Source organism: Acomys minous (genome assembly GCF_964271855.1).
Source record: "Acomys minous genome assembly, chromosome: 15".
NCBI lineage: Eukaryota > Metazoa > Chordata > Mammalia > Rodentia > Muridae > Acomys > Acomys minous.
This window is the reverse complement of record NC_140497.1, coordinates 84,943,785-84,961,629: the sequence shown is the minus strand read 5'-3', so window position 1 is coordinate 84,961,629 and position 17,845 is coordinate 84,943,785. Positions and strand designations below refer to the sequence as shown.

The 17,845-nt window shown below is 42.5% G+C and overlaps 1 protein-coding gene across 20 annotated transcripts in view; it reads right to left on the bottom strand.

Annotated features, from left to right (window-relative positions):
* GRIP1 (glutamate receptor interacting protein 1) overlaps positions 1-17,845 on the bottom strand; it is a 625,712-nt gene that overhangs the window by 156,831 nt on the left and 451,036 nt on the right. For all 20 annotated transcript variants that reach the window (XM_084760597.1, XM_084760582.1, XM_084760588.1 and 17 more), the window contains 2 exons: positions 2,741-2,876; positions 1,064-1,209 (listed from right to left, as the gene is read on the bottom strand). In XM_084760597.1, the coding sequence (XP_084616723.1) occupies positions 1,064-1,209; positions 2,741-2,876 (282 nt within the window). The remainder of the gene's footprint in view (positions 1-1,063; positions 1,210-2,740; positions 2,877-17,845) is intronic.

The following is a 17,845-nucleotide window of genomic DNA, read 5'->3' as shown; positions in this document are numbered from 1 at the left end:
AAGACAGAGCAAATGGCCCTGGCAGGCAGACAGGCTGGGTTTAAATGCTTTGTGCTCTACTAACTTGAGAAAGCCTTGCCTTACACCTTCCAGGAGTGAGAAGAATGATCACACACATCTGTCTTGTAGTTTTGATGGACTGATCTATTATTTATTGAGAACTTGTAGAAAGCCAGGAGATGTTCTAAGCTTTTTTTTTTTTTAAGGTTTATTTATTTATTGTTAGGTATACAGTGTTCTGCCTGCATATACACCTGCAGGCCAAAAGAGGGCACCAGATCTCATTATAGATGGTCCACCACGTGGTGGCTGGGAATTGAACCACCACGTGGTTGCTGGGAACTGAACTCAGGACTGTTGGAAGAGCAGACAGTGCTCTTAAGCTCTGATCCATCTCTCCATTGTTTTACAAATGCTAACTCAGTCGCTTCTTGTGGCAAGCAATGATCCATGTTGTGCGGATGGGGGAAACCGAACTTCCTCAAAGGCACGGAGCAAAGGAAAGTAAAGCTGGGGTTCCAGCCTGTCTCTGTGATGTTAAAGTTCCTTTCTGACCTGTCCCCTCCCTGGAAATGGGGTGACACAAACCAATGCCTATCTGGTTAGGATCCCAGGCATTTAGTGAGTGCTTGAAGTTTGTCTGCAGCCTTTATCACTCTTACCATTGCTTCATAATAATTGGATGTGATATTATTTTTATGTTAATGTATGAGCTTATCCTCTGAACAGTCAATATAAATCAAGTAAAACTTTCCCTAAGTCTAGGCACAGGGTTGAGACAGTGCTTCAGGCCATGGGCTTTTGACACTATGTACTTGTTTGTTAAAACGGCTTAGACAGCCGGCATCTGCACAGAGCATTTAAACGGCTCCTAGATAACCTCATCGCTAACTGCACTTCCAGCTCCCTCTGAAGAGACCACATGTCTCCCTTCCCAAGTAACTCGCAAATATGAAGTGTGCACTCTCCCTCCCTCTGCCACAATGGCACTGACGATGAAGAGAAAAAGAGCCTCGGGCAGCCATAGCCTGGCAGCCGTCCCTCCCCGGTTCTGATTACTTACAGACCGGCGGAAGTTCGTATTCCACCTCCAGGACCACTCTCTCCCCAACATTTTTCAGCAAGCTGATGATCTCGTCGTGTCGGAATTTGGCCAGGTTGATCCCGTTCACGGCTTTGATGTAGTCACCCACATCCAGCTGGTCACTTCTGCAAAAACAATGCCACTGCAGTGGACGTGTCCTTCCCACGGGCTGTTTCTACCATCTTTTTCACGGTCCCTCATCTAGCTTATATGACCCGTCAACATAGCAAACACCCTGCCACCGAGGTGGGAAGCAGTGTAGCTGAGTATGATGGGATGCCGTGGGGCTAGCCTGCTCACCCCGCTGTGTTACTATACTCTGACTGCTCCTCAAACGGTTCGCCTTGTTCATAAAAAAAAGATTTATTATTTATTATTACGTATACAGTGCTCTGCCTGCTTGTACATCCGCAGGCCAGAAGAGGGCGCCAGATCTCACTATAGATGGTTGTGAGCCACCATGTGGTCGCTGGGAATTGAACTCAGGACCTCTGGAAGAGCAGTCAGTGCTCTTAACCTCTGAGCCATCCTTCCAGCCCCCTTCTTCATTTTTAAAACATCAAAAAATAATTTTAAAAAATCTTTAAAAATGTTAGTTGCTTGCCCTGCTAGGGCTGCTTCTCTAGGGATGGGCTCTGATCCTAGATACTGCAAGTCTTTTCTTCTTACTCCCTCTTATTTTTGCTGCCTGCCTTTTGGACATTTCATAGCTTTTAATGTCTTTATTGGAAATGGGGCCAGAGTCAGAGCAAAGGAAATTAGTCAGCACCTTTCATTTCTTCTTGTTTGCTTTTCAAAAAAGAAAAAAAAAAACCCATTGTCTATTAATGAACAGGGCGGATAAAAAGAATATTGGGGAAGGAGAAATTACAGAGAAAGCCTTGGATTTCACTATCAGTCCTCCACACACACACACACACACACACATACACACACACACACATACACACACACACATGTGCACACACACACACATGCACACACACACACGTGCACACACACACACATGCACACACACACGCACGCACGCACGCACACACACAGTTCTCCATCCTCCCACCTGCCCCCAGCTCTGGGCTTTCCTAGACAAACTTCCAAACCAATAGCAGGCAGTGAGGCTAATGGTGGGAGTGAAAGTGTTGCCACTGGACACACGGAAAAAGTGGTGCTTCCTCCTCTGGGATTCCCCTATGAAGCCTTTTAAGTCAGGTGAAAAGGAAAGTCTTATCAGAAAAGGAGATACTTTTCCCGGAAACTTGGAGCTGTGTCTCACCCTCTTCCTTGTTCACCATTTCAAGTCTTGCGGGCCATCTGCTCCACGTTTAGTAGATTCAATGGTCACTTCCCCAGTGCAACCCATTTGCTATCCAGGGGCAGAGTGAGATTTTAAGCAATCCTGTCAAAATTAAGCCGGTGAAAGCTGGGCTGCTCCTGAGGTGACAGGAAACTTCCCGGTGGCGTTGGCACAGTCCTGAAGCAGTTTATGGAGTGTGCCCTCTGTGCTTCTGTTGGGGAGGTACTGCCCGGTAGACGGCGGTAGCCGTTTACTCCTCAGTGACCTTTTCTAATAAACTCTAATTTTTTGAACTAACTATATTGCTGTTACTTCCCCGCCCCCTCCCCCTCACCAACCCCGATTCCCCACGAAGCAGGTACCTGGCGGCAATGCCTCCCTGCCGCAGGTTGGACACTCGTGGCTTGCCATCTTTATCAATTCCTCCCGATACCGTCAGGCCAAGCGTGGTTCCTTCCTTCTTCATCAGTTCCACCACGGTGGAGCCCTTGAATTCCTCTGTAAAAGAGAAGCGTTGTTCAGCCCATTAAACGAGAGACAGACCAGGGATGTTGGGGGCGTGGCTAAGGGCTCCATTCCCCGTGTCTCCCCCCCCCCCTTTTGCTCTATGAGAAAAGACCTCTGTTTACATTGCAAATTGCAGTGTCTTATGATTTCGGCTGTGCAGATGGTGCTGGGAAAGGAAAGGCATTCTAGGAGAGGTGATTAAACCGGCACGAGCAGACTAGTTCACTCGGACTTCACAGTAGTCTCAACCCTCTCAGGCATCAGGGATAGTGTTCTCCCCGCGGTTTCTGCCGCTCACTGGAGACTTTGTTTGATTCGAAATACAACAGAACGTTGTCAGGCAAGGAGAAACAGAACTTCAAATAGTCATACAAATGCATAAAACATGGCAGCCATCTCAGCTTAGGAAGCCAACTCCCGGAAGAGTGTTCTCCGGAGATTCTGGAAGCTTTATCAACACTAGTTCACTCTTTACAAATCAAAGTACGGGGCCTCAAGTGACAGGTCCTATCATTTCCCAGAGAGTATGTCACAGTACAGCAAGGCGGTGGTGGTCATCAGGATTTGTGGGGGAGGCAGGGGACTGGGTAACTGCCCTAAAGCTTTCACTTAGCCAGGGTAGAAGGCTGGATAACTTTAAGAATATACGTCTAGGAAATAGAAATGAGAAGGTCAATATTTACTCCGTGGAGGCTAACTATGATAATCCCTGTGTTAGAAGTCCCTGCAACGTTATCTCCTAAAAGGCATGATTTTCCAATATGCTGAGTCAGGTTATAAATTTTAGGGGCCATGTACTTCCAGAATGTCAAAAACACATTAAAGGACAAGAATAGCTTTGCTTTTTTTTTTATTTTATTAAATCATAGGTTTTTAAAAGATTAATCTTACTCCTTTTTCCTTATATTATATATAAGTTAATTACAATTTCAAAAATCTCTATGAATGTTCATCATGCAAATATTTAAACTCTTGTTGGTAGATTATTCTACCACGATATTAAACAAATAATGGTAAGGGAAGAAATGATATCTCATGTGGCCCAGTGTGCAGGACAGATCACCTGGCGAACAAATACATGAGGCACAGGGTGCTGATTTCCTCATTGATGTAGATGCTATCCCAGTTAAGATGACCAGGATTGCCTGATCCTATGACTGCAATGCTCCGGCATGTCAAGCAAGGAGTCAGCTTTTCCGTGGTAGCCTTATAAGTCTGCACTGTATACTGTTGTTTAAAGTAGAGGCTAAGACAGATCTGGGCCCAGGGGTCCTGCTTAAACTACGGCACCAGCCAAAGGCAATACGTGCAGTAAACTTCGAACCTCTACCCAGATCTAGCCAATGGACCAGACATTCTCCACAACTGAGTGGAGAGTGGGGTCTGACTTTCACATGAACTCTGGTGCCCCATATTTGACCATGTCCCCTGGATGGGGAGGCCTGGTGGCACTCAGAGGAAGGATAGCAGGCTACCAAGAAGAGACTTGATACCCTATGAGCATATACAGGGGGAAGAAGTCCCCCTCAGTCATAGTCATAGGGGAGGGGAATAAGGGAAAAATGGGAGGGAGGGAGGAATGGGAGGATACAAGGGATGGGATAACAATTGAGATGTAATATAAATAAATGAATAAAATATATTAAAAAAATAAAGTAGAGGCTAAAGATCAAACTATGAGTTCCTACTAATGCCAGCTTCCTCCATAACAACTCATTGGAAAGCTTGGCTAAGGACTGGGACTCGAGAATCAAAGCGCTGGCCAACTGCATGGAAGCCCCAGGCCTTTGAGGTTACAGTAGAGGTATACGTGTACTTAAGTCCGTTCAGGTCCATTGGTGCCCCCTTGAGACAAAAACAACAGCAACTTAGACAAGCTATTGACATCGATATGGGCACAACAATACTGGGGGCATCAACTTAAAAAAAAATAACCTCAAAGTCTGTGTTGGTAGAAAGCAAGGTTTTGATGTTAAAGAGTTAATAATTAGCCAAGATGATGTAGTAAATGGTACCTAGCAGCATCACAGACCAGTAAGGGTGCCTGACAAGTGTGGCTGACAAAAAGCTCTTTGAATATTCTTAAACTACGCAGAGTGCTGCCATGTACTTAAACATGTGATTTAGACCCTTAAGAGTTAGGCACTCAGTTAGACACATGTTAATTCTTGGGGGGAACGTCATACAGTGGAATCTGATCCTACTCATCTCGGCCCATCCCTCCCCTCACCTATTCCCTGGTCACCACCTCCTTCCCCACAACATCACGTCCTCCTTTTTTTTTTCCCTTTTAAATAACCCACCCAGTTCATTTTGTGTTGTCCAACTACTCAAGGGCATAGGACCAGCCACTGGAGCATGGGGAACCAGCTGAGGACACACTGACTTGCCACTCCCGAGCAGAAAACAACTGATCAACCATCAGTTTGGGGATCCGCAGTAGGGATCATGGGCCTTTCCCTTCCTTGTGGGGGATTGTTGACTGGCTTGACCTGGTGCAGATCTTGCACAGGTACCTGAACCTGTTGGGAGTTCATGAGTAGCAAGCAGTCCTGCCTTGTCCCAGCAGACACCGTTTCATTCTGGTCTTCTATGTGTTATGTCTCTTTTAACTTTTCTGTCTCTTAGGCTACAATCTTATCTTCTCTTCTTTTCTCTTCTCTTCACTTCTCTTCTCTTCTCTTCTCTTCTCCTCCCTCTCCCTCCCTTCCTGTTCCTCCTTACCTCCCTCCCTCCCTCTCCCCCCTGTGTATGTGTGTGTGTGTGTGTGTGTGTGTGTGTGTGTCTATGTGTATAATATTGATGTTCAATATGCCACTAATTACTCCACAGTCACTCTGACCTTTTGTCAGTGTCAGCTGTCTACTGCTAACTACTGTCTACTTCACAAAGAAGCTTCTCTGGTCTAGGGGTTGCACTAATCTATAGGTAAAGAAGTACAAATGTAGCGAGCAGATGGATACTATGTCCTTTTGACAGAATGCCTGTAGGTTCACCCCTGAGGTCTGTGAGCTCTAGGTTCTTGGCCAGATTTATGAGGTCTAAGCATGCATTGGGACCTTAAGCCCAATCAGACAGTGGGTGGTTATGCTCATAAAATTCCCACCACGACTACACCCACGGGGATACTGCTATGCTGGTTATTATTGTAGTTTGCAAAGTTCCCAACTGGGTAAAATGACTGGTGATTTCTTTCTCCCGGCAGCCTGCGTATGGCTCCAACCAGGACGATGAGCTAGTCAGAGAGATGAAGCTCCCTGGTCAGAAATCAGGTTGATTTCTGCATGTCTTGTGACATGGAATTTATAAGTGGCCATGTCATGCCTGCCATGTGAGAAGTTTCCATTCAATGGAGCTTATTTCTACCTGGGTCTCCAAGGATACGCACACTGTATGAGGTGGTTACTGTTACCTGGGGCTCAGTCCTACGGGAGGAAGAGATGGAGGTTTGTCTCTACAGGGAAGCAAGTCCTTCCAAGGTTTCTGGCTGAATCTCAAAAACCATGCAAAACTTAATTCTTTTAATTTAATTTTTTTTTCTTTGGACTATAAACCCATTTATCTGGGTACTTTAAAAGCTGGTAATAGTCAATTACCCTCTCATTTTAAAATATTCTAAGTCTTTTCCTAAGAGCTAGTTTTAATACCAAGAAAGAAAACATTTATGTCCCAGTTAATTAAGTAATTTGTGCAGTCATTAATTCAGCAAGACACTGGATGCCTGTGACGAGCCAAACAAGGAAACTCCAAGATGGAAAATGCTAAGGCCATTATCCTTAAGATACCCAGGAGGAAAAGCCATGGTGTGTGTGTGTAGGTGTGTGGGGAGGCAGACAGAGGAAATCATTCTGAAAACAAGGTAAACAAAAGGTATGGGTTTCCAAATGCAAGAACTGTTTCACAGTTTTGCCTCCCGACCAATCTGCTCAATGTATTGATTAGATTAGCTGAGTAGCAGCAGCCCAGATGAAAGAAGTAATATAAATTAAGCAGAGCCCGGAAGCAAAGGTAGAATAATCTAGCAAGAAAATGTGCTGAATCATGAGGACCTAGGATGTTCTCTGCCAAGAACTTTCTTTAGTCTCAAGGGAACTGATTCTGGTTGTTCTGGGTGTTTCCAAAAGGAGCGTAGGTCTGGGAGAGGGAGGGACCTGCCTCTGGAACTTGCTTCCTGCTAACCTACAGGGTATGCTCAAACCATCAATCACTTTAAGTCTTCTTTTGGTGTTTAATGTTTGGATAATGATGTAATGGTGAAGAGGAATGAAGACAGATTCCTTCATTTGCATGAGTTCGCTTATATCTCAAGGCTTACTAAACAAACACTGCAGTAAGATGGGGGTTGGGGTGGGGGTGGGGGACTTGGGCAAGTCAATATGTACCAGCGATTTTTTCCCCGTTGTGATTTAAATTGCAAATCCCCTTCCACCAAAGAAGACCTCACAGCAAATAAAGCATGTTTAAATGATCAGCAGCCTAGGAAACAGATGATGCCTAGTTGGCAAGGAAGAGATGGTTCTGGATTTGAGGTTTTCCTAATCATTGTGTTTAATTATCATTAAAAGAAAAATTGGCAGGTTACATCTGGACCACTGTTTATTCAACATGCCCAACACAATCCTTGCCAGTAGTATGGGGTTTTGTAGTTCGCTATTTTTCTTTGGCTTTATAAATCAATCTTTTAAGACATGAAAACCCTGAAAGCTTTTGAGAAAAGAAATAGCCATGATGGATGAACACGAAAAGATCCTTAAAATATTATGAACAACATGAAAATTTAGTAATATAAACTTTTACAAAATGCATGACAGTGTATGCATAGCTGTGTGTGCGAATGTGTTTGTGTCTGAGTGATTGTACATGTAATGGTCAGAGGTTAACATTGGGTGTTTTTTTCACTAGCTCTTTATCTTATATTTTATTTAGCAAAAAGAAAAAAACATGTAAAAGCCCTCCCATGCAGCAAACCACCATAAACATGTGTTCATTTTCCCCCCAACTAAGGTATAAAGTTGACAGTATCAATAAAATGTCAATGTGATGTTTGGGTCACATGACAGAGTTTGCATACTATAGATATTGAATACGTGTCCTTGCGGAGGTTCCATGGGAGCGTCCAGAGGCATTAGCTTGCTCTGAGCCTGCTCATGATGCCTCCCTGACCCCTCACACACTTCATGGAGCACTGACTGAATGTCACATGACCAAAACCAGCACTTAGAAAGAGGGACCTGGGGCAGAGAGTCTGACAAAGGCCTTAGCGCCTGACTCCCCAAATTGCTCAGACTCTAGATATGCTTGGACACGTAGAACAAACAATACAACAAAAATTCACAATGGACACCATGCACCCAAAGCCTGTACCAGGCCATCTCCCATCTTATTGTGGTTTCATACTGCTTTGCATAAAGATATGCCATGATAATGTTTGGCTCTGTGAAAGCCTTAATGTCTGGACACGGCTGCTTCATTGTTTATTCTAAATTAATTACTGGGCTTATACTAGTGAAAGGGGCTGAGTCTTCATTTCCTGGGAGGTTACTGAAGTGTAGGAGCTAAATAAAGAGGGAACTGTCAATGTTGCAAGCATCACTGACACCGGCGTGTAAATGCTCGCTGCTCTAAGGTGCCAACTGCTACAACTAGTAAATGGAGAACACAGTGGTGAAGCCTGTGATGAGGGTCCTACTCAGTGTGGAAAAGGAGTGTTCTGGAAGGTTCCTGAGAACCTAAGTCTTGAAGGCAGCCCGGCAAGAGGGCCAGAGGCAGGGGATGTCTGACAGCCCAAGGCAGCTGGCATGTGCTAATTCTCTTCCCAGTTCCCCAGCCTAACAATGTGCTGTGGCATCTGGAGAACCTAAGAGATACTGATTCTGGGCGTGGCCACCAACAACCGTACCCAAACGCCTGCTTATGGGGATGTTTTATATTGTACCTGTTTTCACAGTTAGTAACAACACTAATTTTAAAAAATGTTAGGTAAAACAGCCTGAGTCTGCATCATGGCTTGTCAGTTATTCAGGGGGCTTACACTGTCTCTCTATCAAGCATCTAGTTACGCTTTGAGATCGTTGTAGGTTCACATGTGTGAGGAGTAACAAGGAGGGCACTGGGCCCTTAGTATACTGCTAGCATCCTGTGATCATGCCCAGGACAGCAGCATTGATAAAATCAAGGCGCACTAAAATTTTGTTGGCATAAGGGATAGGTACATTGATCTTTTATAGAGATACCCATTTTTCCTCCTCCACCTAAGCCTTCCTAAAGCTTTGGCCACCTGTAATCTCTATTTTTTTTTTTTTTTTTTTTTTTTGTATCTGTGCTGTTTCAAGAGTGTTAAATAAATGGAGACACGCACTGTGAATGAAAACAAACCCTTCAGGGCTGACCTCCTCCTCCTCCTCCTCCTCCCCCTCCTCCTCCTCCCCCTCCTCCTCCTCTTCCTCCCCCTCCTCTTCCTCCTCCTCTTTGACATTTAGCATCATTCTGTCCTGTTTCATCTGAGCTGTTTCTCTGCATCAGTAGGTCTGTGAGAACTAGTCACAGTACTACAAGCTGTTCTACAATTTGTGTAACCGTTACTCATTGAAAGACATCTTGGTTATTTCCAACTTTGGGTATTATTAATGAAGTCACTCTAAATATTCATGTGCAGGTTTTTATATGAACATAAATATTCATTCCTGAGGAATAAATCAACGCCCAGGAGTAGGCTCTGTAAGTCATACAGTAGCTGACGTTCAGTCCTCTAACAGGCTAGTCAACTGCCTTCCAGAGTGTTTGCTCAATCTTACGTCTCTACGTGTAGCATACAAATCAATCAGTTTCTGTGTCCCACCACGTAACTGATATCGCCACTGAAATTTTAGCCCTTGGGTAAGTGTGCACACATGTGTGTATGTGCATGTGTGTATGTGTGTGTGTGTGTGTGTTTAATTATACTTTGAAACCAAACAGTTCTCACTGTTGAATTCCAAAAGCTACTTATAAGGAATAGGTAGGAGTCCTTTGCTTAATAAGTAGCTTGCAGGTGCTTCTCATAGGACTTAGGTTTTCTTTTCAACTTCTTAATATGGTTTCTGTAGAGCTAAACATTCTTAGTGTAGTTGGGGTGTGACTGGTCTACATTGAATGAAATCTGCATTTGTCAACAGTTTTGCTACTGTTTGACCCACAGTTTCTAACAGTTTGCTACACAGCTTATAATATGATATACATTATGTCTTCGAACTAAATTGAAGGTAATTTTTATATAATGTTTTCCATCTTTTTCCCCCTAGAGATGTCTAATTACTCGAGTAATAGTTTCTAGGTAGGCACATTAACTAAGCAGCCTTTGAATCCTGTCAAAAACATGTCAGGCATAGTGACGCAGTGTATTTCTTGGCCTCTTGCTTGTTTCTGTTGCTGTATGTATACATTTCTCCATTAGTGCCCCCTGGTCTTAATGACTGCAGCTTTATTCTGCACTGAAACTGGGCAGTTAGACTGAGTCTTCCCACTTTGTTCATAGTTTTAAAAATTGTTCTTTTGCTTTTCTATATAAATTTAAGAATAATCTTGTCAATAAATATAAAAATGTTGCTAAGATTTCAGTAGGATTTGTAACCTTCTTATTCAAAAATTTGAAATAATTAAATTGTTGGTCAGTATTTTCCATTTGGTAATAAATAGCAAATCTGCCTAGTTTTCATTTACAAATATTTCCCCAGTTTTGAACATACAAGTTCTATACTGTGTTTTGCTAGTTTTACGTCTAAACACTTTTCCCAGTTATCATAAGTAGTATTCTATTACTGAGTTCAATATACATTGTTCTTGCTAGGCGGTACCTGCACAACTGACATTATCTATCTATCTATGTATCTATCTATGTATCTATCTATGTATCTATGTATGTATGTATGTATGTATGTATGTATGTATGTATGTATGTATCTATCTACCTATCTATCTCTCTATCTATCTATCTATGTCGTTTCCTCTGATTTGCAGGAGTCATTTGTTAGTTTTGGGTGAGTTTCCTTTAAAAACATAAATTCCTCATAGGACATTATGATGTTTGCCTTATAAAGATGATTATTTCATGTGTAAACAGAGACTTTTCCATGGTTTCTCTTTTCTCTATAATTGCATTTTTTTTTCATTTCTTGTCTTAAGCATTTGTTGGCTTCCAACTCAATGTTGAATTAAAGTGGTGAGAATTGGCAGCCTTACCTTTTATCAGTTGTGAGAGAAAAGCATTTGGGCTTTCATTATTAAGTTTAGCAATAGGCTTTTTCTATAAAAGCTCTATTAAATTGAAGTTAATAATTGTTTTTAACTTTCAAAGAGATTTTTAAAGCCATAAGTATGTTACATTTTTTCAATGTTTTTGCACTGATCAATATAATCTTTATTTTTGGCTTGATAATATATTGAGCTACAGTGACAGATTTTTCTAGTATTGAGTAAACCTTGTATTTCTAAAACGAACACCACTTGATCATACTGTATAATTAAAAAACCAAGTTGCTGAGTTCTATTGCTAATACTTGTGTTAAATAATTCCTTATTTAATTCAGGAGTGATGTACCCTGCACATTTTATTTCTGTGTTTTCTTTCATTCTGACAGCAGGATGATATTAGCTTTCTAAAATGAATCTAGGATTTTTTTTATTATCTAGAAGGTATTATGTAGATTATTAATTATTTTGTAAACTTTTCCAGTGAAGTCATCTAAACTGGCAGATTTCTTTTTGGAAAGTTTAAAACCCATACATTCAATCGTCTTAATAGTGTTAAGACTACTCAAATTATCTGTTTCATATTACGTGGTTCACAGTTTGTGTCTTTCAAGAATTGGCCCACGTTAGTTCATATGAGACCCAGCCCTGTTTAAAAGCTCTGAGTTGTGCTGACATCGAATCAAACCTGCAATGCAATAACACAGGAGAGACTGCTGGGGAAGAGATGTGGAGGCAAGGAGACTTTCCCAGATCTGAACTTTAGGAAAGGTTCATCTAGCGTTTGCATGAAGCGATAGTTTGGGCTGAATGAGATACCATAAGAAAAACCATTTCACCACTGGGTCAAGACCAGCTACTAGAAAGTTGGCGTTGTGGTAGAATGCATTAACCATGCTCTCCACTGTCGTAACCAGCAATAACAACAACAAAGAAGAGTAGCTCAAATACAGCGGGGTTAATTCTGCCTATATCCATTCCACAGTGGGTGTTCCCCATCAGCAGTCAGCAGTTTCTCTTAGAATCACGGGTCTGTGCTCCTTCTTCCCTCTATTTTGTCACTGGCTAAGGCTCTGGTTGACACACTGTGCATGGAGGCACCTCAGGTTTCATAGCCACAGCACCATCACAAAAGAGTGTACTATCTCGGGGGAAAAGCAGCCAGACTTCGGCATGTGCTGGAAGCAATGGCACCTACCATTTAAACAACTGATCGTACTGCGTTGCTTTTGTTGATAGCTTACTATTCTGAAGCCGAGATTTTCTTGTGGATGCTACAATGGAAGCAAAGCCATGTGAAAACTGGTGTGGAACAGGAACCAAGTTTGCACATGTTAACTTGGTTTGAGGATCTGAGAAGATGCACAATGTGTAACACGCACACAAACCTTTACTAAATATTAGTGACACTTGAGTATGAAATAAACGTGGCTTTATGATTTTTCAGATAACTAGTAAGTCTTTGGGAGAACATATGCACCATATTACTTGGATTTAACTATAGAATGACTTTTGGAACTCCATTTGGATGATCTAACATTTACCAAGACTAAGGATTTCATAAACAAAGCTCGGAGGTTTCCTCCGTAACCATTCGTTACTGCAGCATGACTCCATCCAGCAAGTGGGATAAGAAAAAGATTTCCTGAAAGCCATCACACTTCAAGGACAGCAGCTCATTTTCCATTCATACCTAACTTCAAAGGAGTCCAAGGATTAGGTTATAGGGAAATGCCCATACAGCAGCCAGAGGACTCTGGCTCCAGGTGGCTAACTATGTCCCACACAGGCGATGTGAGAAGCTGGGATACTGCAGTGTTTATGCAGAGGGCACGGACTCCAGATACAACAATGAAGAGGAATTCCTGAGTTAGAGATGGATTCAGACATGTGAAGAAGAGGAGGGCAAAGAAAACTTAAGCATTTCAATTTGTTTACCTGGTGAATGTTGGTCTCTGCACCTAAGAAGGGGGAATACAGAAAACACTGGGCAGTTTGTGGTCCCAAGTGTTATTTTGTGCGCATGGGTGATTTGTCTGCATGTATGTCCATGCACTACACGCGTGCCTGGTACCTGAGGAGAGAGGTTGAAGACAGCATCCACTCCCCTGGGACAGACATACGGACAGTGTGAGTTCTCATGTGGGTTCTTGGAATTAAACCCGGATCCTCTGGAAGACTAGTCAGTGTTCTTAGTCCCTGAGCCATCTCACCTCTTGCTGTCTCTCTAACCCTGACTTGGGTTGTCTTGTTACACCCCAAAGTGGTCTAGAGGACCCTCATTCTGTGGCATAGCAGTGAAAGAGAAGGCGTATTCATAAAAGTTACAGGACGCATGCTCAGCGAAAACAGATGCTGGTGAAGTTCTTTGCTTCTACAAGTTTAATCAGCTGCATAGATTAAAACAAACAAACAAACAAATAGACAAACAAACCCAAAAACCCAAACCTTGAAGAATGGGAACTACTATTGATGAAAGCTCTCGATTGTGAGTCAACAGATTTGGGGATTCTGGGGTCAGAGGTTGTCTTTGGATCCTTCTGTGTCCTTGGTGTGGGTAATGGTGGCTGTTACATTAGCACATGTGCCCTGGTACCTGAGTCAAGGAGTGAGCCCTGGCTTGTGCCTAAAAGAATTACAGATCAATGGCAGGATAGCAACATGATGAAGGAATAGCAGGCAGTCACTTTCCTAAGCTTATATGACTGATGATGATTATATTATTATTATTATTATTATTATTATTATTATTATTATTATTAATCATTATTTTAACAAATGCCTTGGTAATAGAAATTTGGGTTCACATCACAATACCATGAGTATACCTGCGTATGACTTTGGAAAGAATATTATGGCTCATGCTGTGGCTGTATCTGCATATTACTTTAAGGGAAGTCACTAGGAAGTTTATCCCTCCTAGGAAATAAACAGGTGCCTTCTCCAATATTCATTTCGAGTTCTCCCTGGCACCGTTTGGTTCAACAGAGCTGCATGGATCAAAGCTGGTTTCCATGGTAAACAGCTGCATTTTCAGTCTCAGTTCTTGCCACAGCCTAGTAGAAGAAAGCCAGCCGGTGCTCTCCACTGCTGCGTGCTGACAGGAAGAATTACACCAGGACCTCTCCCATCCTCTGGGAGCCAGAGCATAAATTATATGAGTAGGTGTGCAGCATACAAATAGCCAGCACGAGTATCCATGTGAACTAAAACTCTGTTCAGGATTGATCTCAGCGGCGATGGCGATGGCCAGATTCCTACCGGTATGCTTTCATTCTTAGAGTATTTCAGAAGGCGGGGGATGTCCAAATATGAGGAAATAAATATGAGAACTTGTGACCCTCTCAAAGTATGTGGGACTCATGTGAGCTTCTTTTGGGTGAGATTGATTCTGATGCTGTGTGTGTGTGTGTGTGTGTGTGTGTGTGTGTGTGTGTGTGTGTATAGGGAGAACTGTAGAACTATTGGCTGTCATTGGCCCATATCCAGAAGGGAATGGTCTTAATGAAAAATCATTGAACACTGTGTGTGTGTGTGTGCGTGTATGTGTGTGTGTGTGTGTAAGAGAGAGAGCATACGTGTGTGAATGTGTGTATGAATATATGTACAAGTATTTGTGTGTGTACATGCATAAGCACGTGTGTAAATGTGTGTGTGTGCCTGTGTGTGTACTTGTGTGTATGAATGTCTGTGTATACTTTCCTCGTTTCTCAAATAGAGATAATAACAATACATGTCCTATAGGGTGTTTTGAATATTCAGTGGTAAAGTCGTGATGAACAGTTAACAACAGCACTGTCTTATAGTGTTTAGTATATGCTAGCCATGGTCTTATTCAAATGCCATTGTTTGGAAGATTGCAAGATCTCACGTTGCCCAAATTTTCATGTATAATTCCTGTGATGTTTAAGGTTGTGCGGTGTCCCAAACTATTTGGAGAATATACTGAAAACTGTGGACGTTCAATACAAAATAACTTAAAGGTCATTTCAGAGGAATTCATTCTTAAGTGGGGACCCTTCTTCACCCTGTCTTTAAGTAATTAGGATCTGTAGAGTAGTGGTTCTCAACCTGTGAGTGCCAACCCCCCTGGAGGGCCACATATCAAATGTCCTCCATATCAGATATTTACATTGTGATTCATAACAGTAGCAAAATTAAAGTTACGAAGCAGCAACGAAAATTATTTTATGGTTGGGGGTTGCCACAGCATGAGGAACTGTGTTAAAGGGCCTCGGCTTTTGGCACATTGAGAACCTCTGCTCTATAGGGGATCACGTCTGAGCAATGTGTCAATCAAAGAGCACACTAATGGGTAGTGTATACACAAGTCAAAGACTAGTAAGGAGCGACTGAGCCTGCCCATGACATATTGCTACTCAACTAAACAACTACCTTGTAATGTGAATGAAAATATGTCAGAAGATATCAGCGACAGGATGAGGCCCACCGACTTCAAACCTCTCCTCTTACACAGCCCTATGGCTGCTGGGTAGCCTTTTAGACATGAGTCCATGAGGACCATTAAAAAAAAAAGCATTGAGGAGGAGAAGAGGCAGCAACTGTACTGGCTGAACAGGCTCCAAGCAATTTCCTTTTGAAAAAAACTCAGCCTCTGTGACTTTCACTTCCAAGTGGTTAAATCTCTCGGTGCAAGTTGTTGACATGATTGAGAAGCAGATATTCCGAGCTAAACTCCAGCAATTGACCAGGCTAGCTTGGAAATTACCCTTGCTCTCCAATGTTCCCTCAAGGAGGTTAAGCACATTCTTACAGCTACCCATGGACTGTTTCAGCTCAAAAAATAGTTTTTGAGCATCTGTAATTGCCGGCCTCTGTGCCGGCAGCTAACGTGGCAAAGACTAATAGTCGCCACTTTTACCTTTCTGCAGAGCGCATTCTAAATGTGTGTGAAGAACATCCCTACTAAGGGTCTCAGTGATATGTGCCCAGTGCACCCTGTGGCCTGGGAGCCTGAAAGGGATTTCCAGTCCAACCTGTGGTGCTGAGAACTGCCCTGTAAATTAAAGAATTGTGTAAGCGCTTCAGGCTCCTTGGATAGAAATGAGAAATCTACATACATCCTTACTCTCATTTCCAGCTAACAGAGAAAAGAAGCGGCTAAAACTTGTTTAACAAATTTGTAAAGTGTCACTAGAGAAAATAATTTGTTCTACCCATCTGTTTGGATAGTCGCTTGTGACACATATCTTTCAAAAAATTAATTTATTTATTTATTATGTATAGTATACATTAGATCACATTATAGATGGTTGTGAGACACTATGTGGTTGCTGGGAATTGAACTCAGGACCTCTGGAAGAGCAGACAGTGCTCTTAACCACTGAGCCATCTCTCCAGTCCTCATGATACATATCATGTGTCAAATGGACAGATCCTCTGGTCCACCTGGGCAGTAGGAGATGGAAGCTGTCTTATCTAGGTAGACAGGTGAGAAGAAAGGGGTCCTCAGGAAGATGAACCCAACCACACTCAAGAAGATGAACCAACCCTCCCCCCCACTCCCCCACCCCCGTCACACACACAGGATCTACAGTATACTCCTGGAAGGCATCCTGGGAACTGAGGCATAAGAAGTACCGGAAGAGGGATGGCTGTACAGTGGGGTTATTGCTTCTTCTAGACCAACTGAAAAGAAAAAGCTTTGAGTTCCCTCTGACACCGAAGTGGAAAAGCCCTTCAACAATTTGGCAAAGGAACCAAATGATAGAAGGAGGTAGGTTTGGCCTTCTTCTCTCACAGATAATTGAGATTCACTTGATTCAAAGAATAAATTTAAAAATACCCTTCATATTCCAAGAGACTATCTAGTCTTCAAGTATTTTATGCACTTCAAGATACCTAGGACCTAATACCTAGTGTCCAATTTAGTTTTCACAGCAACCCGATGAGGAACATAATAGTCCATTGCATGGGTCCAGAAAAGGGAAATTAAAAATAAGCTTTTTTTTTCATTTAGCAGAATCTGTATCCTTTTTATATACACAGAGTTGAATCTTGACAAAATAGAATGCCAGACATTTTCAGAGTCATCACAAAGCAGACACAAGAATGTGTAGCCAAAGTGCTACTGGAAAGAGACTGAAAATGACAGCCTTCTCTGGCTGACTCTGAGCCACCAGGGCAAAGGTAAGTCAGTCATTCTTATTTTGCTACAGATGCCATATGACAGGGGTCTTTGACTCTCCTTTGTTTTATGAGACTTGGTCCACTTCAAGTAAAGGAACAGATGGAAACTAATAGTGCAGTCAATGCGAATAACTGAGAGGTGACGCACCAAGGGAGACCTGGGAGCTCTCTGCGGAGAAGCCTAGGGGCTGGCTGCCGTCAGTCTGCATCTTATTACAACTCTGCCTAAGACCTGCTGGGATTCCAGGCTGGAGGACTCTGAGGCGGCCAGAGCAAGGACAATACTTGTGTCCTACTTTTGGATTCTTCTAAACTAACAAAGAAGATATAACTCTCTTCTGACCCCCAGCCTGGCCCAGCTCTTTCCTTCTGATCTACACATTAAAAAACAAAACCAAACGCAACACTATATTTTTGCTCATCATTAAAGCAAGCAGCATAAGCAGCAATAATTAAACCCATCAATATAGCCTCCTCTTCAGCTCCAGTTTTTGTTTGCTTGTTTAGTATCTCAACCACAGTGGATATTACCTCACAAAAATATAATTATATCCTGGCCTCACTCTACATGTGAAATGTTTCAG